Raw genomic sequence first — 22,642 nt, 5'->3', positions numbered from 1 at the left:
TCACCCTGCCGGGAAAGGGCTGCACGTCCTCGTCCTGAGCGTGCGGCTCTTATGGGGACAAAGTCATGCTGAAGCCGCCAGATCTCATTCAAGGCACCCCTAAAGTGAGGTCTCCAGATCCGGGCGATTTGCTGGAGCAGAGCCCCAAAGGCTTGCCTCGCTGGTGGCCGCGGTCAGAGCGGGGACTGGAGCTCTTGCAGCGTGGAATTATATATGGTCCTGGATGGTCTTCAGCTCTCCCCTGCTCAGGGAGAGGAAAGAAGAGGTTCCTCCAAATGGGATTTTCTCCCCGCTGGAGGGTCCTTTTCTTGTTTTCTTGGCTTCCCACCACTCCCATTCATGTGCCTGGGAGCTGGCTGCACCCACTAATAATTTACACACTGGACTTTTTTTGGGAAATAAATAATAATTAAAAAAAAAAAAAGATAAATAAGCTCTGTAATAAAATACAATGAGCATCCCGCTGCTACACTGGGAACAGCCCTGTGCTGGGAGGGGGAGCCAGTCACTCCAGCACCCCAACTGCAGGGGTGCCTCTCCTGCATCCTCCAGAGATGCCGGGGGACCAACGTCCCTGGGAGATGCCATCCTCCCCGGCACCGGCAGCGGGGATGCTGAGCTCTGGCCGTGGTCGTCTCCGGGAGGGAGGTCTGAAAGCACCGGCTGCGAGGCCGGCGAGCACGGAGGCATCCAGCACGGGCTGCTGAAGCCGCGGCAGAAGATGCTTCATCTCAGCCCCTCACCTGCAGCCGTTCCGCTCAACGAGGTTTCCTAAACAGATTTTGCACCTCCCTTATAAACATAAACCACTCAGATTGGCCTAATGAAGATGAAAGAGCCTTTAAAGTGGGAATCATAGCTCCGGTTTGGGCCATAAAGTATCTCAGAATAGCTCTCCGTCATGGAAAAATATTGCGGATCGGGGGATCTGTCAGGGAGGACGGAGGCAGCTGACGCAGTTGTGGGCGCTGCAGCGCGATGTGGACGGTTTAGGGATGGATTTGGGAAGGACGGGGGTCCGGAGAAGGGGTGAACCAAACTGAAATGCTACGGAGGATGTTCCTTGAGCCTCCGGTGCTTTGCCTCTTCCGCAACATGCTGTGGAGGGTTTCATCCAGTCCTGGGGTACTCGGGTGAATCTGTTGCACCCCAGTATCCCTTGGCAAGGAGGTGCACACGTCTGCAGCCCGCTGAAGGACAACCCACCCCCTTTTTGTGTATTCTCAGCCTCTTCTCTGGCTGTTGGAAAGAGAGGAGGATCTCCAGAGGAGATCTCTCCAGGATTGAGCATCATGACCCTGAGGCAGATGTCCAGATGAAGTGGCTCCACCACGTTCTGGGTCCCTCCAGTCCCAGTGTCCTGCTTATGGGCTGCTCTCCCCGGGAAGTTGCCTTTGGGGTCGCTACTTTCCCTATAGAAGACAGTGTTGAGTAAAATAGGAGCAAATCCTTTGCCCACCCAAGGCGAGACCACATCTGCTCCCTGCTGGTGAGATCGTGGGCAAACCTCCATGTGTGGCTTCGCCGTGCCCTGCAGTTTGTCTTCTCCTAAGCACGCAAATCAACAACTCTGCTTCCTACGGGCTGGTGGGAGGGCTGCTCACAGCCCACGTCGAGCTCTTGCTTGAGCCCAGACCCAACAAAAATCACTGTTAGGTGCTCCGGGATGACGGTCCAGCCTCCAAGGGCCACCTTGGCATTTCACCCTGGGAATGGAAAATCCCCATGCAGATGCGTTTCTCCACCTGGCTAAGCCCACAGCTGGAAAAAAAAAAAAAAAGACCTTAAAATCTTAAAATCATCCCCTGATCCTGACACACAGCTGAGAATCGGTACCGTCACCTCAGGACGCTTGTGGAGAGCAGCCGGTGGAGGTGGTGGGCAACATCAGAGGCAAATCCATCTCAAACATGTGAGACACGGCGTGTAAGAGGCCCCGCAAATGTCGGTAAACCGGCTCTGAACACCACCCTGCTGCTGTTAAACCTCCTGCACGGGGCCTGGTGAGGTTTTGGGTATGTGGTTTTTACCCCAGGGCAGAGTCAGGAGTTAGCAAAGCCGCAGCCATCCACAGGGATTGTTTGCACGTCACCATCCTCTTTTGGGTGGATAAAGACAGTTGAGCCCTCCAGGGATGAGCCAGCGGTCCCAGAGGGGGATGGGAGGGCTGGAAACTCAGCACTGGATGAGTGTCCCCATCACTCTGAGCTCCTCATCACCCCCATCCTCCCCCAGGCTTGCCGCAAGGTGCTGTCCTGCACTGAACGCACTGTAGAGGATGGAGCATCCCTCTTGGTTGCCCATGCACAGTTGGCCAAGGTGCACGATGGAGCCTCCTGGAAGCCACCACGGCTCTTAGATATGGACTAGCCAAGGGCAACCCTATAGAAAACACGAGTCCTGCTGGGTTTTTGGGTGCTGCGTGACAGGGAAAGTGTCCGCAGGCCGAAGCTGGTCCAGCTCGAGCGGAGCGGAGAGGCTGGGGCTTGACGTGGGTGCGGAAAATGAGCGGTGAGCCAAGTCACAGCCCGCTTGGCCTCATTTCTCCCTGCACCACAAAAACCCTCCACCACCCTCCCCGGGCTGGAAAACGCTCTCCCGCTGGTTTTGCACCCACAGCCGGTGGCCGCAGGACTGTTTTTAACCAAATCCCCTTTTATCCCACGGAAAGACAATCCCAAATCCTCAGCACCCATCAGAGCACAAAGCCCTCCCACGCCTGAGCCCAAGAAGCGATGGACGCGCCGGTAATAATCAACCCGCCCCAAACCTCCCGCCGTGGGTACCGCCTGGTACCTGGCGAAAGATTTTCCATCCGACTCCCCCCCCCCACCCCCTCCGACCCCGACCACCTCCAAAGCTGCAAACGCAATTAGCAGCAGCGCTCGGAAAACTTTGCCGGCTGCGGTTCGTGGAGAGATGCTAATCCCTCCATCCGCCGCGGGGCCGGATCCGGCGAGCGCCCGTCGCTCGCTCATCTTTTGTTCGGTACCTGGAACGGCCCCTCTCTCCCCCCCCTCCCTTTTGGTCATGTTCCCCCCCCCTTCTTTCCCTCCGGCAGACGGCGGCGGATGCGATGGTCATGACAGGGTATAAAAAGCCACCGGGACCAGCGGCCGAGTGGCAGACGCTCTCCGGGAGCGTGCGGGGAGAGGGGGGACAGAGGGTGCGTGGCGGCCGTCGGGCTCCCACCCCGGCCACAGGTAAGCCCCCAAACCCAACCCCCCCTGACCCCGTGGGTCTCCCCGGTGTGTTTTGGGGTGCACGGGGAGGGGGGAGGGGGAAGAAACTTTGCAGAAAATATGGGTTTGATGGATGGCGGATGGACTGGTTGCTGCGGGGGGGGGGTGTGACACGCCGCGATGGATGACTGCCAGGCGGGGGTCTCCCAGCGAGGGATGGGCGATAAAGCCCCCCCTTCCCTCCCCGCCTCCGGCTTATTGCCCTCTCGCCGCCGTTTCTTGTGGGGTTTATCTGCGTTAGCGGGCGTTGATGTGTTACAGAAGTGCTGCCCACTGGCACCCCACACCCTCCGCACGGCTGCGCTGGGGGGTCCCGGGCAGCGTGTCGCACCAATTCGGGCAGAAGGCAGAAAGATAACCAAGATGTTTAAATTTGGGCTGTCTCGCTGTTTTATCCCCCTTTCCCGACTGCTATTTGCTGTCATAAATCCAGGGTCTTTTTTTCCCCTCTGCTGAAGAAAGCCCCCCACCGTCCAGGCTCGACCTGGCGGCTTTAGCACCGGAGGGGGGGGGGGGGTCAGCTCTCCCCTCCAGCCACGCATTTTGGGTCAAAATTCGAGTTTTTCTTCTGTTTTCTTTCAACGCGGGACGGGGTTTTCCTCCTGTAGAGCTCTCGCAGCCCGGGGGAAGGTGAGACACGTGAGTCCCCGCTGAGTTAAATAGAGCTGCTTGGGAAAGAGTTGGGCTTTGCAGAGGAAGAGCGACCGGGGTGTCCTCGGGGACCTGGAGGTGTCTGGGGACCGACCCCAACCTCATCCTTGATGGCAACGGCCGCTTCAGCCTCCGGGTTTCGGCTGGATCCGGGGTTAGTTTTGGCAGCCCCCGGGGGCACGCCGCATCCCAAACACCACCGATAGCCCTTCCCGAAAACGCACCGACCGACTTCAACGCTATTTGATGTAAAATATTCACATCTTTTACTCTTCGAATCCTAATTTAATATCATTTGCCGTTGTGTCTCCCGCCGCGCAGGAGTTTTGCAGCCACTCCAGGGCCACCGCAGGACAGGTTAGGAGGGAGCACGTAATTTTTTAGAGGAGTCAGCTCACAAGCCGCGAGCGGTTGGCAAGGGATGAAGCCTGAAGACGGCTCCCGACCGCTTTCCCCTTTCAGCATCACTCATCTTTATGGGGTTCTTAGGAGGCGGCAGCAATCCCTGCCGACAGCGGTTGTCACCTCCAGTAGCGGTGACAAAAGACCCGGGCTCCAGAGGGACGCCTTTCGGTTGGGAAGGCAAAAGGAAGAGGCGGAGGGAGGGGAACATTGGGCATTTTTTGGAGCGGCTGAGCCGGAGCAGAGCGATGCGGGTGCGGGTGGGGGAGGTGGCTTTGGCTTCCCTCTTCCGTGCCTCAGTTTCTCCTCCAGCAAAATCATCCTGGGGTGGAGGGAAGGGAGGAAAGCTTTGCAGAAGAAGAGGTTTGCAGCACTATCGCATCTCCCGGGGGGACGGGGACAGGCAGGGGAAGGGGCAGGTCGGTGCTGCGGGAGGGGGACCCCGAAAAGGGAAAGGGTAAGGTGGACGCATCAAAGAAAGCATTGAAGAAATTCCCGAAGGAAAAAAAAAAAAAGAGGTTTGGTTAGTTTGTTTGGTTTTTTTCTTTTTTTTTTAATTTGTTTCCCCCATAGTTCCTGAGCGGTTTCTGGACCCCGCAGCCCTTCACACCCCTCCCGCGAGCCCGACCTCACACCCCCGGCCAGGATGGCGAGCGCGCTGTGGAGCATCCTGCCCGTGGTGCTGGCGCTGCTGCTCTGGCACCCCGCTGGCGCCAGCGGCCCGTGCTGGGAGAGCAGCAAGTGCCAGGACCTCGCCAGCGAGGCCGGCGTTTTGGTAAGCTCGGGGATGGGGACCGCTTTGGTTTCTGACCGCCCCCTCACTGACCAGTGTGGTGGGCTGGGGGTGGCGGTGATGGAGATGCCATCACCATGGGGTGACCCGCGTCAAGGTGGGGTGATGCTTTAGGCCCCACAACCCGCAGGTTTTGGTGGGCTCGTGCCCCCTGGCTTCACGCTGGGGGAAGATGGTAAAATAAGTGTTTGAGCTCCTCCATGGGATGAACCAGCAATTTGGGTATCATCTTTACCCTGCGCCCACGGGGGCGTGCAGAGGGTGGTGGTGACAGGACGGTGCAGCGGGTCACCTTGCCGAGTTTGCTCCAGGGACCCCACAAAGGGGATGGGACCCCACAATGGGGACTGTCCCTGCCTCCCTGGCACAGTTTCCAGCCACCCAGGGCTGGCTTGGTGCTCCAGGCTCAGCCCTTGAAGGTCCCTGCCAAAAGGGTGGCACCGCCATGGGGACCTCAACAGGACACAAGCGTGAAACCAGATTGCGACACATCCCATGACGTGCAATCAGCCCCCTGCCAACCCCCACTGGGACACCCCTGGCTGTGTCCTCACCCTTCCCACGCATCTGGAGTGCATCTCCAGCATCCCCCAACATAGGAAAGACATGGAGCTGGTGGAGCGGGGCCAGAGGAGGCCCTGGAGATGCTGGGAGGGCTGGAGCCCCTCTGCTGGGAGGACAGGCTGGGAGAGGTGGGGGGGTCAGCCTGGAGAAGAGAAGGCTCCGCGCAGACCTCCGAGCCCCTTCCAGTGCCTAAAGGGGCTCCAGGAGAGCTGGGGAGGGACTCTGGGTCAGGGCGGGGAGCCATGGGACCAGGGGGAACGGTTTGACACTCAACGAGGGGAGATTTGGATGAGATATTAGGAAGAAATTCTCTCTTGTGGGGGCGGTGAGCCCCTGGCGCAGGGTGCCCCGAGAAGCTGTGGCTGCCCCATCCCTGGAGGGGTTCAAGGCCGGGTTGGACGGGGCTGGGAGCAACCTGGGCTGGGGGGAGGTGGCCCTGCCCAGGGCAGGGGGGTGGAACGGGATGATCTTCAAGGTGCTTCCAACCCAAACCATTCTGTGACTATGGTTCTACCTCACATCCCCGCGTCCCCCCGTGCAGGCGTGCACCACGGCATGCAGAGCCGACCTGTCGGCCGAGGCACCCGTCTACCCGGGGAACGGGCACCTCCAGCCCCTCTCCGAGAGCATCCGCAAGTACGTCATGAGCCACTTTCGCTGGAACAAGTTCGGCTGGAGGAACAGCAGCAGCAGTGGGAGTGGGGGGCACAAACGGGAGGAGGAGACGGGGGCCAACCCACCGCCGGCATCGCCGCCTGCTGCCCTGCCGGCCCGACACGAGGAAGAGGAGGGAATGGGGCTGGAACGGGAGGAAGGCAAACGCTCCTACTCCATGGAGCACTTTCGCTGGGGCAAGCCGGTGGGGCGCAAGAGGAGACCCATCAAGGTCTACCCCAACGGGGTGGAGGAAGAGTCAGCCGAGAGCTATCCACTGGAGTTCAGGAGGGAGCTGGCGCTCGGTGACACCGGGGCACTGCCCGAGATGGAGGAGGAGGAGGAGGAGGAAGGCCAGGAGGAGGAGAAGGCGGCCGGCGGCTCCTACCGCATGCGCCATTTCCGTTGGCACGCGCCCTTGAAGGACAAGCGCTACGGGGGCTTCATGACCTCGGAGCACAGCCAGACCCCTCTAGTGACTCTCTTCAAAAACGCCATCGTCAAAAGCGCCTACAAGAAGGGTCAGTGATGGGGGAGAGCCCGAGGGGCCGCCCGCCCCCGCCACCGCCCCCTCCACACCCCCGTAGTTTTAGGTCCCGCTGGCATGTGTTTCACTTAGAGATCACTCGTTATGTCGTTCTTAATCAGTACTCCGAAGGGGTCCGCTCCGGGTTTCACTGGGTGGGAACTGGTTAGGGGTTAAAGATGTCAACCGCTCCTATGCGCCCGCCAGACACGCACGGGGAGCGGGGATGATTCCCAGTTCGGAGCACGCCGGGTGATTTTCCTATATTTTCACTGAGCTGTACAATACTGTAAATGATGGATTAAAAGAATTCTAAAAAAAAAAAATATTAAAAAATAAAAAAAAATACTTTTTTTTTTTTTTTTTTTTTTTTTTGCAAGCTAACCAGGTGTGGGCAATGTCTCTGGGGCTGCCTGGTGTTTGTAAAGGGGCGGAAAAAATAATTCCAGAATAAAATCTTGTGGCTGGGGGTTAAAGGGGCACGGCTGGGAAAGTGCCGGGGAGCATCTTGCGGGTTGGTGGTGGAGGGGAGAAAGGACAATTCTGCACCCTGGGAGATTCACAGGAGCCGACCGTGGGGCTCCAGCATGGCTGGGCTCGCTGCAGCCAGCCCGGAGAGGGCACCGGGGGCCACGTTTTGGCAGGGACAGGCTCCTTCACATCCCAGCAGAGTGTGTTTTTGTCCCGGAGAGGAGCCCCACGCTGATGTGATATGCAATGACATGGTCATGACATGGTCCACAGGCAGCCTGGGGAAACACAGCATCCTCTGGGCGCTGCCCCAAGGACCCAGTCATAGAATCACAGAATGGTTTGGGTTGGAAGGGACCTTGAAGACCACCCAGTCCCACCCCCTGCCCTGGGCAGGGACACCTCCCCCCAGCCCAGGTTGCTCAAAGTCCTGTCCAGTCGGGCTCCACCAGCACCCACCTCCCCGGTAAACGCATTAATTCCCCATGAAATGATAATGCTGAAGAGCCCGGGTATGAGGGAAAGCGTTGTTATTTATAAAATAATGGTGCTACCTCACGCAGGGAAGCGGGGGGGCAGGCTGGGGTGTGGGCGCCCTGGGTTGGTGCACGGGGGAGGAGGCCAGGTTTGAAATTCTATGATTCTATGGATCGATGGGCCAAAGCCAATGGTGTGAGGTTCGACACGGCCAAGTGCCGGGTGCTGCCCTTGGGTCACACCAACCCCAGGGGCGCTGCAGGCCTGGGGCGGAGTGGCTGGAAACTGCCCAGCGGAGAAGGCCCTGGGGGTGTTGGTCAACAGCCGGCTGAAGATGAGCTCACAGTGTGCCCAGGTGGCCAAGAAGGCCAACAGCACCCTGGCCTGGGTCAGGAACAGTGTGGTCAGCAGGACTGGGGCAGTGATGGTCCTCGGCACTGGTGAGGCCCCACCACGAGTACTGTGTTCAGTTCTGGGCCCCTCATGACACGACAGACATTGAGGCGCTGGAGCGTGTCCAGAGAAGGGCAGCGGAGCTGTGAGGGGTCTGGAGCACACGTCTGGTGAGGGGCGGCTGAGGGCCCTGGGGGTGTTCAGCCTGGAGGAGAGGAGGCTGAGGGGAGACCTTCTCGCTCCCTACAGCGCCCTGACAGGAGGGGGGAGCGGGGGGGGGGGCGGTCTCTGCTCCCCAGGAACAGGCGATGGGACAGGAGGGAACGGCCTCAAGTTGCGCCAGGGGAGGTTTAGGATGGATCTTAGGAGAAATTTCTTCCCCAAAAGGGTTGTGAAGCACTGGCAGAGGCTGCCCAGGGCCGTGGTGGAGTCGCCATCCCTGGAGGGGTTTAACAGATCCATAGACGTGGTGCTGAGGGACGTGGGTTGGTGGGGGGCTTGCGAGTGTTAGATCAACGGTTGGCCTTGATGATTTTAAAGGTCTTTTCCAACTTAAACAATTCTATGATTCTAAAACCAGTTTCATGGGGAAGCAAACCTCGACCACCTCTGCCCAACTGACACCTTCTTGCCAAAGCGTAACCGTGCCCATTCCCCCTCTGACATGCTTCCCAGGCGGCAGAACACCGGCATTGATTATCGCCACGCCGATCTCACGTGCTGGCTCTGTGCTGCCCACCACCTTCCACCCCCCAAGGATGGAAAGCACATGCAGCTGCCCCAGTGGGATGGACCCACCACCATCCAGGAGGGATTTTCAGGACTGGGATTGCAATGCACGGGGTGGTGCATCCCCATTTATTTGGTACAGCATGGTGGAAGTATCGTTAAAGTAAACCAGGGCTCATATTAGTGGGTTTTGCCTCTCCTTAGCTAAGAGATGTCCTACATCAGTCCTTAACATGGTGAGGAGCAGAGGTGCCCTCTGGTGCAGCACATGCACGGCTGGAGCACCCACGGCATGTACTTTTTGGACCCTCAAATACCCTTTCAGGTGTTTTCTTTCCCATTTTGGCCTTGGCAGGTGGGTTTGTGCTCCTTCAAGCACACCGTGAGAAGCCCCGGACCTTTCCCCCCGGCCCTGATGGGCTGCAGGGACCTTCTGCAGGACGGGGTGGGGGGAAATGGAGGAAATCCTAAACTCTAAAGGATGATGAAGATGAAGCCCGGTTGGTGTTGGACCCTGGGCACAGAGCTGGGGGAAGGCAGCTTGTCCACAGCCGAGCCCATCCTCCTCCTCACCACATGCCTCCCCTTCTCCAGCCCAGCTGCAACCACCCCTTTTCCCTCTCCCAGGGCAGAGAGAGGGTGCCGCGAACACGCCGAGACTGCGGAGCCCCCAAGGTGGCAACATCGACATTTATTTGAAAAGGGCGTTAAGACGGTGCGTTTGAAAATATCGAGGGCTTCTTGGCCCTTTTTACCAACCCGCTCCCCCTCGGCTACACACGCAAACGCCACAGTGCTCCGAAATACAGAGATGGAAACGCACACATGCACCTAAACGGCCGACTTTATAGAAATATACTTTGTCATCTATACGTACACAAGTATCTACACTAAACGGGATGTACAAACAGGTCACTTACACCGTGTGTGTGTCTTGGGGGAGAGGACAGGGACATTTACAGGTGGAGTTTGGCTCCCAAAATGTGGAGGGGGCCGTGGTGGGCCGTGCTGGGGGATGCGGCCAGCGAGGAGGTGACAGCCCCGGCCCCGCTGCCGGGTCCCATGGAGCGGAGCACGGGGAAAGCACTGGGAGCGGAGGGACCGGGAGCAGAGGCCAGGGGTATTGCCTGCCCCAAAAGGGATGATGGGCACCCCAAGATGTGTCCCGGTGGCTCCCCTCCTTCAGCGCACGCAAACCTGCCCTCATCTTCCCACCTTCTCTGTGGTTTGGAAGAGTTTTGGATGCGTTTTCTCACGGACACACAAGCTGGGGGTTAATTGCTTTTCCTACTGTGCCGTGTTAAAAATTTTAGCGTTTTTCATCAGCCACGGGAGCAAACCCTCCTTCCCCGAGCAGCCCGCTTGGTATTCCCGCTGCCGACCCCAAAACCTGCCCAAACCCAGCCAAACCCTGGGCTCCAGGGGGACCAGGCATAACCTGGGGAGCAAAAAAGGGTTTGGGGAGAGGGGATGGAGACACACGGGGACCCCAAGGAGAGGCAGCAGCAAGGGGAGAGCCTCGGGCACCGGGCAGGGCTGGCACGGGCAGGGCAGGACAGTGCCCACGATCCAGCCCAGGGACCGAAATAAATAAACCCTTGTTTTTCCTGTCCTCTTAAGCCAGATCATTTCCTAAACCCGGATTAACGCACGGCCACGCAAACAAGCGGTGACCTCGGGGCAATCGCGAACCGTACCCGCCACCGAGGAGGGATGAAAAAAAAAAGAAAAAAAAAAAAAAAGGAAAAAAAAAAGGATGGTAATGTGTAATTACAGCTTAAAATAACTGCCTGAAGATCTGCAGCCAGAGGTGGCAGAGAAACGGGTGGCAGCTGGAAGAACCCAGCGGGCAGAGCCGGCGCGACGGCGAGCGGCTGCCCTTTACCCGCCGTCCCGCCGCAGTGTGCGGCGGCAGCTCCCACGTCTCCAGCTTTCGACCCTTCTGTGTCTCCTGGCGTGGCAAAGACAGAAGCAGCGTGTGCGGCCGGAGGGGAAGGGGCTGCCCGAGCCCGCAGGAGACACCCCCAGCCACCCCTGGGAGGGCGACGGCCGACTGCGAAGGGCGCCCAAGCTCGCCGTGCGAACAGCCTCGGCGCACTCGAAAGGCGTTTGGGAGCAAGAAAAGACCCTGTGAAGACGTGAACACCCCCAAGCGCCCTTTCTTCTCCATCCTTGCCATAGTCACCTGGCAGTTTCGGTTCGGTAGGACCCACAATTTTCTACCATGCGCGTCTAAAGTAAAACCCTCAGCAGCCTCATCCCCCCACCCCACCCCCACCCCCACCCAAATCCTGTTTTAGCCTATTGCAGAAGAAGAGGCGCGATCCCCCGCCTGCCAGACGCAGGGTCTGCAGGGTGGACCCACAGCATTGGGGTTTTCTTTGTGGTTACGGCTCAGCTCATTTAAGATTGGACTTTGCCAAAGTGATCCTGCTAAAAAATAAAAAAAAAATACATAGTTCTTTCTCTGAGGCGGGAACCCCCCAAAAACCTGTGAAAACCCAACCCAAAAATGTGAAAAGAGTGGGTTAATGTGTTGATATTTCCCAGTACGGTGGTTGCTCGTGCCTCGTGTCACTGCTCCGGGTGTCCCAGCGCGTGCCCGGACGCGCTGCCCGGGGGCTGTCACACCAGCCCGCTCATGACCCAGGCGAGACACGTGGCTCTTGTGGGTTCCCCCCCCCCCAAAAAAGCAGTTTTTCCCAAACAAACCGTGTTTTCAAGTGACCTGGAACCAGCCAGGCTGCTGTGTGCCCCCGTACTGGCATGGGACGATGGCCACTCTGGTGCTGCTCCGGACAAGCCCTCGGTCCGGGGCACGGGGACACCGCGAAGCGCCCGGGGGAACCGGCGAGGGGAGGAGGGGGCGATGGGAAGATGCGGGCTCACAGCCCAAGAGCTGGAATATGGGGACCGTACCCTCTCCAGCAACCTGCCTCAAGCACCAGCTCGGGCAGGCTCTGGTTTTGCGGCTGCCCCACACCCCAGACCCCCTCCTGCCTTTTACACGCACCAGCTTCAGCCCTGCCCCTGACCCGGGGCTCTTGAGGGGGCCGACAAGACGATTCCGGGGAAGGATTCCCCAGGGAACGGGTTTGCTTTACGCCGGGAAGACGTACAAGCCCAGAGCCAGAGCATCTCCTTTCCCCTCTCCAAAAAACCACCCCAGAAAACGGAGGGGGAGGTCACAGCAACTCCCCACCTCCCCGCGCCTCCCGCCCCACCAACCGCTGCGGAACGCGGGCTGCGGAGGCAGAAAGTCACAAAATAAAAGTACGGGAGACAAGTTCGCGGTGCCAACGGATCTTGGGGTGGCCTCGGTGTGTCCATGTCCCCCACCCGTCCCGCAGGAGGATGCGCGCGCTGCCCGCAGGGTCAGCAGTCTCTCCCCAAGAGGTCCTTTGGTGCGAGCTGCGCGGCGGCGGCTCTGCCCTACCAGCACGGCCACCTTCAGTACACGCACAGGTCTGGGAATTTCATCTCGTAGACTGGGATGGAGTGGTTTTGGGGCTGGCCGTAGGCGGCGGTGATGGTGCCGGAGGGGCTTGGCGGTGGCCTGAAAACACAAGAGATGGAAGGAGATAGAATCATAGAATCAGAATGGTTTAGGTTGGAAAGGACCGTGAAGACCATCGAGTTGCAACCCCCCGGCCATAGGCAGGGACACCTCCCCCCAGCCCAGGCTGCCCATGGCCACATGGTAATGGTGGTAATGAAGCAAAGCCTGGTGCAGAAAACACACATTCCTGCGCCGTTGCAGGTCTGCCGATGCCACCAGAGCAGAGGGGAACTGGGGCAAACAAACCAGAGGCTGCTGCTTGTGACGCTTGTCCCCTCTGTCACTGCAAAGACCCCATGCCTAGATGGAGTCTAGAGTCTAGAGTCTTATCAACAGCGTCTTTCTGATGAGGAAAGGCTGAGGGACTCGGGGCTGTTCAGTCTGGAGAGGGGAAGACTGAGGGGGGATCTTATCAACGCTTATCAATCCTTAAAGGGAGGGTGCTGGGGGGATGGGAACAGTCTTTTTCCAGTGGTGCTCAGTGACAGGACAAGAGGGAACGGGCACAAACTTGACCATAGGAAGTTCCATCTGAACCTGAGGAGGGACTTCTCTCCTGTGTAGGTGGCAGAGCACTGGCACAGCTGCCCAGAGAGGGGGGGGAGTCTCCCACTCTGGAGCCATTCCAAACCCGCCTGGACGTGTCCTGTGCCACTGCTGGAGGTGCCCCTGCTCTGGTGGGGGGTGGCACTGGGGGAGCTCCAGAGGGCCCTTCCAGCCCCCACCAGTCTGGGATGCTGTGATCCTGTGATCCCCAGCACACGAAACCTCCTCAATGGGGGATGCCTGTGGCTCCCGTTGCCCCATAGTCCGCGTTGGCCTCGTGGTGGGACACCCCACGCTGGGCACAGCGTCGCCCCGACTCACCGTATGGTGATCTCGAAGATCTGGTTGAGTTTGCTCTGCAGCAGCGTCGCCTGTAACACAGACACAGAGGTTGTCTCAGCGCGGCTGCACCCTGGGGACCACAGCAGTGCGAACGGGGCAAACACCCCAGTCACCGGTCACCGGTCACCAGCTGGCAAAATTCAGAGCGGCGCTGTCACCGTCCACCTCTCCCCCGCCACGGGGATTGAGCGCGGGCGGCCCCGACTCACCCGGGCGCCGCAGTGGGCGGCGATCTCCTCAAACGGGGCTTTCTGGAATTTCTCCACCACTTGCCGCCTCCGTTCCCGCTCCTGCTCCTCCACGGCGACGCTGTCTACTGAAGCAGAGGGGACATGGCTCTCACCCTGCAGAGACCACCCCGCCCCGCGTCCCCACCTCCCAGCAGCCAGCGTGGATTTGGGCATCACTAGAAAGGTGACCAGAAGACCTCCAGCCTCTGGTTTGGGGACCAACGCCACCTATGTGACCTGGGGGCGATGCTTCCATGGGTTGGGGACTTGTCCCTCCGCGGCGCACACAGGGGTGACAGCACCCGGGCACACACCGTGCCGGCCCCCAGCTCGCCCCGCCGCGGCCGGCTCCCTCACTTACCTATCGCCTTCTTCAGCGTCTCGTACGTGATCTCTTCCGCCGGTGCTCTCTGAAGGAAGTGGGGGGTGGAGGAAAAAACAAGATGAGGCTCAGCGCACGGCACAGGACACCGTGCTGGGATGACACCAGCCCAGAACCAGTGTCCCCGGCACCCAAACACAGTCTGTCCGTAAAGATGAGGGATACCCCTCCTGGCAAACAGCACTTTTTAAAAATGTTTTTTCAGGCTGGATTAGCCAGGCCTTACACCTCCCCAAAAATACAGATTTGCCACCCAAAGAGCAGTGGGAGACCCTTCCTGCCGCGTGGCTCCCTGTGCTGGGTTTGCACAGCGAGGTTTCGGTAGCAGGGGGCTCTACGGGGGGCTTCTGTGAGAAGATGCCAGAAGCTTCCCCCATGTCCGATGGAGCCAACGCCAGCCGGCTCCACGACGGACCCACCGCTGCCCAAGGCCGAGCCCACCAGCGATGGTGGTAGCACCTCTGGGGTAACATAGTTAAGAAGGGGAAAAAAACCTGTGGAACAGCAGCCGGTGGAGAGGATAGAGAAAATGTGAGAGCAACAACTCTGCAGACACCAAGGTCAGTGGAGAAGGAGGGGGAGGAGGTGCTCCAGGTGCTGGAGCAGAGGTTCCCCTACAGCCCGTGGTGAAGACCATGGTGAGGCGGGCTGTCTCCCTGCGGCCTGTGGAGGTCCACAGTGGTGCAGATATTCCCACCTGGAGTACTACATGCAGCTTTGGAGTCCTCAGCACAAGAAGGGCATGGAGCTGGTGGAGCGGGGCCAGAGGGGGCCCCGGAGATGCTGGGAGGGCTGGAGCCCCTCTGCTGGGAGGACAGGCTGGGAGAGGTGGGGGGGTCAGCCTGGAGAAGAGAAGGCTTCGCGCAGACCTCCGAGCCCCTTCCAGTGCCTAAAGGGGCTCCAGGAGAGCTGGGGAGGGACTCTGGGTCAGGGAGGGGAGCCGTGGGATGAGGGGGGATGGTTTAACACTGGAAGAGGGGAGATTTGGATGAGATATTGGGAAGAAATTCTTCCCTGTGGGGGCGGTGAGCCCCCAGCGCAGGGTGCCCCGAGAAGCTGTGGCTGCCCCATCCCTGGAGGTGTTCAAGGCCGGGTTGGACGGGGCTGGGAGCAACCTGGGCTGGGGGGAGGTGGCCCTGCCCAGGGCAGGGGGCTGGAACGAGATGATCCTTCCAACCCAAACCATTCTATGATTCCATATCCACCTGCAGCCCCTGGAGGACACTACGGGATGCAGGTGGATGCCCAAAGGAGGCAGTGACCCTGTGGGAAGCCCACACTGGAGCAGGTTTGTTGGCAGCACTTGTGACCGCGTGGGGGTCCCACACTGGAGTAGTCTGTCCCTGAAGGACTGCACCCATGGAGGGACCCGCACTGGGGCAGTTGGTGAAGAACTGCAGCCCATGGGAAGGACTCTTGTTGGAGAGGTCAGTGCAGGACTGTCTCCTGTGGGAGGGACCCCACGCTGGAGCCGGGAAGAGTGTGAGGAGTCCTCCCCTGAAGAGGAAGGAGCGGTAGAGAGGCCGTGTGATGGACTGACCACAACCCCCGTTCCCCGTCCCCCTGCGCCGCTCGGGGGGAGGAGGGGGAGAAATGGGGAGTGGAGTTGATCCCGGGAAGGAGGGAGGGGGGGGGGGAAGGTGTTTTAAGATTTTGTTTCTATTTCTCATTACCCCAGTCTGATTTGATGGGCAATAAATTAAATTAATTTCACCAATTTCAGTCTGTTTTGCCCGTGAGGGTAATGGGTGAGTGATCTCCCTGTCCTGATCTCACCCCGTGAGCCTCCTGTTGTATTTCGCTCCCCTGCCCGGCTGAGGAGGGCAGCGACAGAGCGGCTTTGGTGGGCACCGGGCGTCCAGCCAGGGTGAACCCACCACGCTCCCCTCGCAGGCTGGGACCTGTCGGCACCTGGAGGGGAGCATCAGAGAGAGCCCGGCTCTTCCTGACCCCCAGACACGCCAGGGCTGAGTTACGGGTCCCCGTGCTCACCGCCAGCGGGGGAATTACGCGTGCAGCCTAACGAAGAATTAGAGAGGGCTTAACCGCACGCTGTCATGCTGCTAAAAGCACGCGGTGCCGAAGGGATGCCACCGCCTCTACAGCTCTCGGCGTGACACAGTACCTGCTCTCGCTCGGGACTGTTTCTCGACTCCACCTCGACCTGCAGGGAAATGGTCTCGCCGATGCTCTTCCTCTTGGACAAGCGATCTTCATCTGGGGAGGAAGAAGAAGGGCAGAAGAGCTGACTGCGGCCACCTTGGGGACAGCAGGGTGAGCACAGGCAGCCCCTGGGGAAAACAGCCTCATGTCCCACCCCCAGGGCAGCAGTCCCTCAGCCATTCACCCAAATTCACCCAAACCAGCAGAACCGAGGACGGAGCCAAGCCCAGCAGGCTTCCTGGCTCCTTCCAGCCATCCATCTATGCATGTGGGAACCCCAGAAAGCTCCCGATTCACTGCTTTGTGCCTCAGTTTCCCCAAGGCTACACCTCTAAAGCAGGGCAGAGAAACAACAGGGCCACGTGTAGGACAAAGAACTTCACACCCCCCAGAACAAAGGACAAGAGGGAACGGGCACAAACGTGACCATAGGAGGTTCCATCTCAACCTGAGGAGGACCTTCTCTCCTGTGAGAGTGGTGGACCACTGGCACAGCTGCCCAGAGAGGGGGGGAGTCTCCCCCTCTGGAGCCATTCCAAACCCGCCTGGACGTGTCCTGTGCCACTGCTGGAGGTGCCCCTGCTCTGGCGGGGGGTGGCACTGGGGGAGCTCCAGAGGGCCCTTCTGACCCTCCCCAGTCTGGGATGCTGTGATAACCGTGCAGAGCAAGGAACCAGTTTCCTCCTCTCCCAGTTCCCCGGGACGCCCCAGGGTGCTGCGTACCCGTCAGCTGGGGGATGTAGGGTGTGCTGAGCCGGTCCGAGTTGTAGCCACTGCCACCTAGCACCTCGCTGATCTTGCTCTGCCAGAAGAAGACCTCTGGGCCAAGGCGGTCAAGGCTCTTGCTCAACCTATGGAAACAGAGAAAAACCAACGGAGACGGCCGCACCTCTCCTGCTAGGGGAACCGTGCTCCAGGATAGCTCTCGACCCACCACGGAGAATACGGATGCGGTCAGGAAGGACCACCCCAACGTAGGGAATGTCTCAAGAGAGCGGTGGCACTCAGTGGGGGGACCTCAGCACCAAACGTGACCCGTGCCAAGCGCGCCAAGGCTGGGCCAGCCAGGACAGGACAGCCCAGCTAGCCTTGGCCTGGGGACACTGGTCACGCAGCAGGCACCCTTGAGCCCACGGCATGGCAGAGAAGTGGGATGACATGTTGAGGCCCCATCCCTGGAGGTGTTCAAGGCCAGGTTGGATGGGGCTGGGAGCAACCTGGGCTGGTGGGAGGTGTCCCTGCCCAGGGCAGGGGGGGGACTGGATGATCTTCAAGGTCCCTTCCAACCCAAACCATTCTATGACTATATGACATACCAGATCTAGACCCATCCTGCTGCCAGGGAGGGGAAGGGATCGGCCAGCGGAGCTGATCCCGGCACGTGGCTGGCTGTGAGCGCAAGCCATGGTGTCACCCCCTTCCCTGGCTGCACCGGATCCCCCTCAAACCCTGAACAGGCTGAAAATCACTCAATGTCCTCCCCACCGCACCACCCCCCGATGGGAAAGGAGACAAACACAGGCAAGCGGAGGGCTGATAAACCCATTACTGCCCACGATCTTATGGATGCCAATCCCTTGGGAGCAGGTAGTGGGGGAGAAGGTATTTTCCGGGCTCTTACCTGGGTTTCTCCACAAACACGTCTTCAGGGAGCAGAAAGGGAGCTTCCTTCTGCCGCATCTGGATGACCTGTACAAGAGAAGAAAGGAGCCAAGCTCAAACCCCACGGGTGGCCAGGAGAGCCGACGCCGGAGCTGCCATGGACGAGGCTCCAGCCCCATCCCCAGACCCTCCCTCGCACCTCATGGATGTGCTGGCAGAAGGTGGGCACGGTGGTGAGCTGGCTGATGAGGTTCAGGTAAGCTGCACCGAGGGCGAAGAGCGCGCAGCGGTTGTACGCTGTCAAGTTATCCTCATTGATCTGAGCAATCTCCTGCAGCAGAGACACAGCCCCATGAGATGAGGACGCACGAGGCCCCTGAGTGGTCGCTGTCCACCTCATGGCATCACCTGCCCCGCAAACATCCCAACTTTTGGAGCTTGGGTTGGCAGCATTTCGGAGGTCGGCAAGGCGACGGAGGTCTGCTCCCAGATCCCACAGTGGTGGGAGAAGCTCAGAGCAGGGGAAGCACTTGCTCCCCGCTTCCTCAGGGACCCCAACTCCAAAACAAGCCCCCTCCCAGAGGTTCCTTCCCATCACATCCCAACCCGCCCGCCCCCCGGCGCTAAGCGCCAGCAGCGCACCCGCCTCCCCCCTGCCTACCTGGACTGCCAGCACCAGGCGGATGAGGTCCACCATGACCTCCTCGTTAGCCAGCTCGATGCTGATGAGCATCAGCATGCTGTAGAGAGCCTCGTAGTGAGCCTGCACGTTGCTCTCCTCCTTGCATATCAGGTAGATGTGCCGGTAGAGCTGTTGGCCATGCTGTGGGGACACCGGAGGGATGCGGTCACCTCCTGAGCATCCCCCTGCGAGCAACACTGCCGTCAACGCAGACAAAGCAAAGCAGCAAAGGGGCCTCCATCCATGCTGGGAGGGAGCAGAGCTCCTCTGGGCACCAAGCAAATGAAAAAAGCCCCGGGGAGAGGGAGGTGTGACTATGGGGTGGTGTTTCACCCTTTGACGCCGGACCCTGACAGGGAAGAGGCACCGGCAGGTCCAAGAGCAGAGCCCAGCGCCGGCAAACAGCACTCGCAGCACCGAGCCCAGGGAAAGGACATCTCTGACACAGAAGCGTTAGAGAAACCACGGCTCGCAAGCCCTGAGACCCGCCGCTTGAGAGCACGGCATGGGACACAGCGGGGCACCCGCTGGTGCAGGGGAAACTCCGCTCTGCGGCTGTTTTTGGTTCGGGGGCCGCATCGCTGCTCCCTGCTGGGCGCAAGGTAATAAACTGATCCCGTCTTGGCCTCAAGGGAGGTCCAGAGGAGTCTGTACCACCTTGGAAGTGTTCTAAGGAGGCAGCAGGGCGGGGGAAGGGGGATAAAAATAAATAAAATCAGGCAACTTCAAAAGCCAGTTGAAAAATAGCTTTTGGGACACCAGCACATCCTGGGGTACATTCCTTGGGGCAAACAGCAGATTTAGGCATCCAGCAAGGCTCACGCACGAAGCGCTGATGAAGACTGAATCCCACTGGCTTTTCCCAGGGCCATCCCCAGGTTTAGAGGCACCACGGTACTCCAGGACTCGGTGTGATTTGGGGAAACAGGGGCACAGTCCTCCCACTGGTGGGCACAAGGACAGCTTGACCCAGCCCCTGACACTACCTTCTTCATGAAGACGGTATCTTGGCGCGAGCATTTGTCCACTTTCAGCTTCAGGACCGAGATGTCGCTGATGGTGCTGCAGGGAAAGGCCAAGGGGAAGGGAAAACTCAGACACCGGAGGGAGGAGGCGCGATCCCCGCACACCCGCAGAGCTGTTGGCCGGGAATGAACCGAGGGGAAGAAACCAAAGGCGGCTTTTAAAACCCATCTGAGCAATTCAGATATTCAAGAGTACCGAGCCAAATTGCTACACGACTTCAAGGCAGCGGCGCTCAGGAAAGCAAAGGCAAGGTGAGAAAGCATCGTGCAAGCCAAGTGGACTCGCGGGAGCACCGCAAAAGCCAGGGAGATGTTTCCAGCTGGGATCAGAGTCACCTTCTTGCGAGGTAAGGCGGCACGGACAACACGAGCGCCCAGCAGGGCTATCCGTGGGGATGCAATGCAGTGGATGAACCCACTCGAGGAGGTTATTGCTCCTGCACACCCTCCTGGGACCACTGTCTAACCATGGTTACATTCAGCAGCACGGTCCCGTGTCCCTCTGGGCACAGCCTCTCAGAGAGACCTCCTGGCTCTTAGCAGACCACTGATGTGCCACGTTAAACCACCCCAGAACTGGATTTATTAACCATCCTGCCAGTGCTCCCAGCCCAGCAGATCTCCCTCCCAAACCTCCTCTGCGGGTGGATGGTGGAGTCCTGATGGTGGAGCCCTCAGGATGTACCTGATGGTGGAGAACTTCTGCCGGTTCCCGTGGCGATCGATGAAGCTGATGAGGATCTCAAGGACGAAGAGGCGGATCTCAGCGTCCTCCATGAGGGCTGCGGAGAGCAGTCTGTCCAGGAAGGCACTGGGAAGTGCTGTGAGCATGTTACTGCACTGGAAGCCCACGGAGACCTGCCAGCATCAAAGAAAAAGGGAGGCAATGTGACAGTGTCGCTTGAGGGGGGGGGGGGGGGGGGGGGGGCGTTAAAACACACCAAGAAAGAGGGGATGGAAGCAGAGGAGACTAAGTACAGCTTGAGCGCTTCCTAAACCACCCCAGGGGAGAAGGTCCCCAAGCTCAGCTCCCCCATGCCTGCACTGGGACCCCAGGGGTCTTGTGAGGGTTGGATGCTCCTGCGGGGACGGTGACACGTTCGTACCTGGAGGAGGGACTTCAGGAGCATTATCTGTGTCAGCCGATTCCGGTTCTCCCTGTCATGGAGAGAAGAAACAAATGGTAAAATCCAAGCAAAACCAAGACAACCCTCCTTCCATACCCAAAGGATGGAAAAGCCTCCGAAAGGGCAGGACCAGTTTCCCAAGAGTCACCACCACAAGCAGCCGGGCTTGTAAAGGTCTCCAGCAAAGGTCCTGCAGATGTAACAGCCAGCAAAAAGGGCTGCTAAAGGAATGACGAATATCGAAGTATACACCCTGCCACAGGCACCACAAACAAGGCAGCACTCGCACCTCCAGGCAGGCGCAAGCTGAGCTCAGGACCATGAACCGACCTCTGCACGTGCCCATCCCACAGTGACTCTGGAGGGACTCCAGGCACCAGCTCTGAGCACGTTCCTCATTATTAAGTGGCCGAAAATTGGCGAGACGAAGCCCCAGACCCTCCTGTCCAGGGAGGCACCCCCGCTCCTCGCTCCCGTCTCGCTTCTTGCAAAGCCACCTTGAACCATGCTTCCGTTTCAGCGATATGAGGGGGTTTTAATGCAAAAAGAAAGAGGGACATCTTGAATTCTCTACTGCCTGAACTCAGTCTTTCCTAGCCCTGCACTGGAAGGGGACACCGGGATTTGCAGGCTGTCCCATCACCCACGACGCACTGCCCGCGCCGCCCACCTCTGCCCAGGCACTGAGCTATATGGCAAACGGCAGCATCCCCGTAAGCTCCTCTGCGAACTCCCGGTTCACCTACACACCCAGAGCAAACGCCATCCTTCCCACAGCCTCAGGTGAGATTTAAAAACTCTCCCGGAGGAAGCTCGGGAGCTGCTAAAGGAGCAGGGACAAACACCACGGCACAGCCAGCCCAGCACCAAGAAGCCACTGCCATCCCGGGGCTACGAGCCCGATCCTGCTCCTGCAATGAGGAAAGGTGCCCCGGCCGAAGGGCACCCAGCGTGTCCTCCACGGCGTGAATCGGGCTGGAACGGCGGCGTCAGGAATCACCCCCGCGTGAGCGAGGAGCAGAGCGTGTCTCCCATCAGCCTGCAAAGCCTCTCTGCCATCGGAGACAAGTGGGAAGAGCCTGACCGTACTTTGGAGATAAATATAGCACGAAAATCTGTTTGCTCCTTACCTACACGTTTCAGCGCCGATACCCTCACTCCAAATAGCGCTGGTGGGCTGCTCCCACACTTCTTAAGCAATTCTGTTGTTTGGGTGTTTTCCCTTCTTCCTCATCCTCCACCGCCGGGTATAAATACCACCTCCCGCTCAGTGTTAATAAAAGCTCGGAGGCAGCTCGGAGGGGCCGGGCAGCGACGAGCAGCCGGTCCCACCGAGCCGTACGCGAGCTTCTCAAAAGCCACGGGCAGCCCTGGCTCACCAGCGGCCACCTCGCTGCCCCGAGACATCTAGGAGTCGCTCCCCTGGGTATTATTTTTAGTTCCCAACTAGTTTTGGATGACAGCCCAGGACTGAGCTGCTGACAGCTGAATCTTTCAGCAGGTACCTGAAGAGCAGTAGATGGTACCTGAAGAGCAGTAGATGTCATCTACCTTGACTTCAGCAAGGCGTTTGGCACCCTCTCCCATAACATCCTCATTAGGAAGCTGAGGAAGCGTGGGCTGGATGAGGGGACAGGTGGATTGAGAGTTGGCTGCGGGACAGAACTCAGAGGGTTGTGATTAATGGAGCAGTGTCAAGTTGGAGGCCTGTAATCAGCAGTGTCCCCCAGGGGTCAATACTCAGTCCAATCTTGGTCAATATATTCATCAATGACCTGGATGAGGGGACAGAGTGTATCCTCAGCAAGTTCGCTGATGATACCAAACTGGGAGGGGTGACTGACACCCCAGAGGGCCGCGCTGCCATCCAGCGTGACCTGGACAGGCTGGAGAGCTGGGCAGGGAAGAACCTGATGAGGTTCAACAAGAGCAAGTGTGGGGCCCTGCACCTGGGGAGGAAGAATGCTGGGCACCAGTATAGGTTAGGGGCGGACCTGCTGGGAAGCAGTTCTGAGGAGAAGGATCTGGGGGTCCTGGTAGACAGTAAATTATCCATGGCCCAGCAATGTGCCCTTGTTGCCA

The 22,642-nt window shown here is 59.1% G+C and overlaps 2 protein-coding genes across 2 annotated transcripts in view; one reads left to right on the top strand and one right to left on the bottom strand.

The window, feature by feature from the left end:
- Positions 1-2,735: 2,735 nt before the first annotated feature.
- Positions 2,736-6,835, top strand: POMC (proopiomelanocortin; the record flags this gene model as incomplete). Its single annotated transcript, XM_082480779.1, has 5 exons — positions 2,736-2,792; positions 3,062-3,203; positions 3,851-3,872; positions 4,896-5,070; positions 6,194-6,835. The coding sequence occupies 5 exons, from the start codon at positions 2,736-2,738 to the stop codon at positions 6,833-6,835; spliced, it is 1,038 nt and encodes a 345-aa protein (XP_082336905.1).
- Positions 6,836-12,167: 5,332 nt separating this feature from the next.
- The window catches only part of EFR3B (EFR3 homolog B), a 36,217-nt gene continuing 25,742 nt past the window's right edge, over positions 12,168-22,642 (bottom strand). The window contains exons 10-21 of the mRNA XM_082481004.1: positions 20,540-20,591; positions 20,119-20,291; positions 19,395-19,470; positions 18,388-18,549; positions 17,926-18,057; positions 17,746-17,813; positions 16,848-16,975; positions 16,087-16,178; positions 13,941-13,989; positions 13,559-13,665; positions 13,329-13,378; positions 12,168-12,458 (exon numbers count right to left, since the gene is read on the bottom strand). Of these exons, the coding sequence (XP_082337130.1) occupies positions 12,353-12,458; positions 13,329-13,378; positions 13,559-13,665; positions 13,941-13,989; positions 16,087-16,178; positions 16,848-16,975; positions 17,746-17,813; positions 17,926-18,057; positions 18,388-18,549; positions 19,395-19,470; positions 20,119-20,291; positions 20,540-20,591 (1,195 nt within the window). The 3' untranslated portion in view covers positions 12,168-12,352. The remainder of the gene's footprint in view (positions 12,459-13,328; positions 13,379-13,558; positions 13,666-13,940; positions 13,990-16,086; positions 16,179-16,847; positions 16,976-17,745; positions 17,814-17,925; positions 18,058-18,387; positions 18,550-19,394; positions 19,471-20,118; positions 20,292-20,539; positions 20,592-22,642) is intronic.

Source organism: Vanellus vanellus, assembly GCF_965231255.1.
Source record: "Vanellus vanellus genome assembly, chromosome: 3".
NCBI classification, from domain to species: Eukaryota; Metazoa; Chordata; class Aves; order Charadriiformes; family Charadriidae; genus Vanellus; species Vanellus vanellus.
This window is presented reverse-complemented; position numbering and strand designations above follow the sequence as displayed.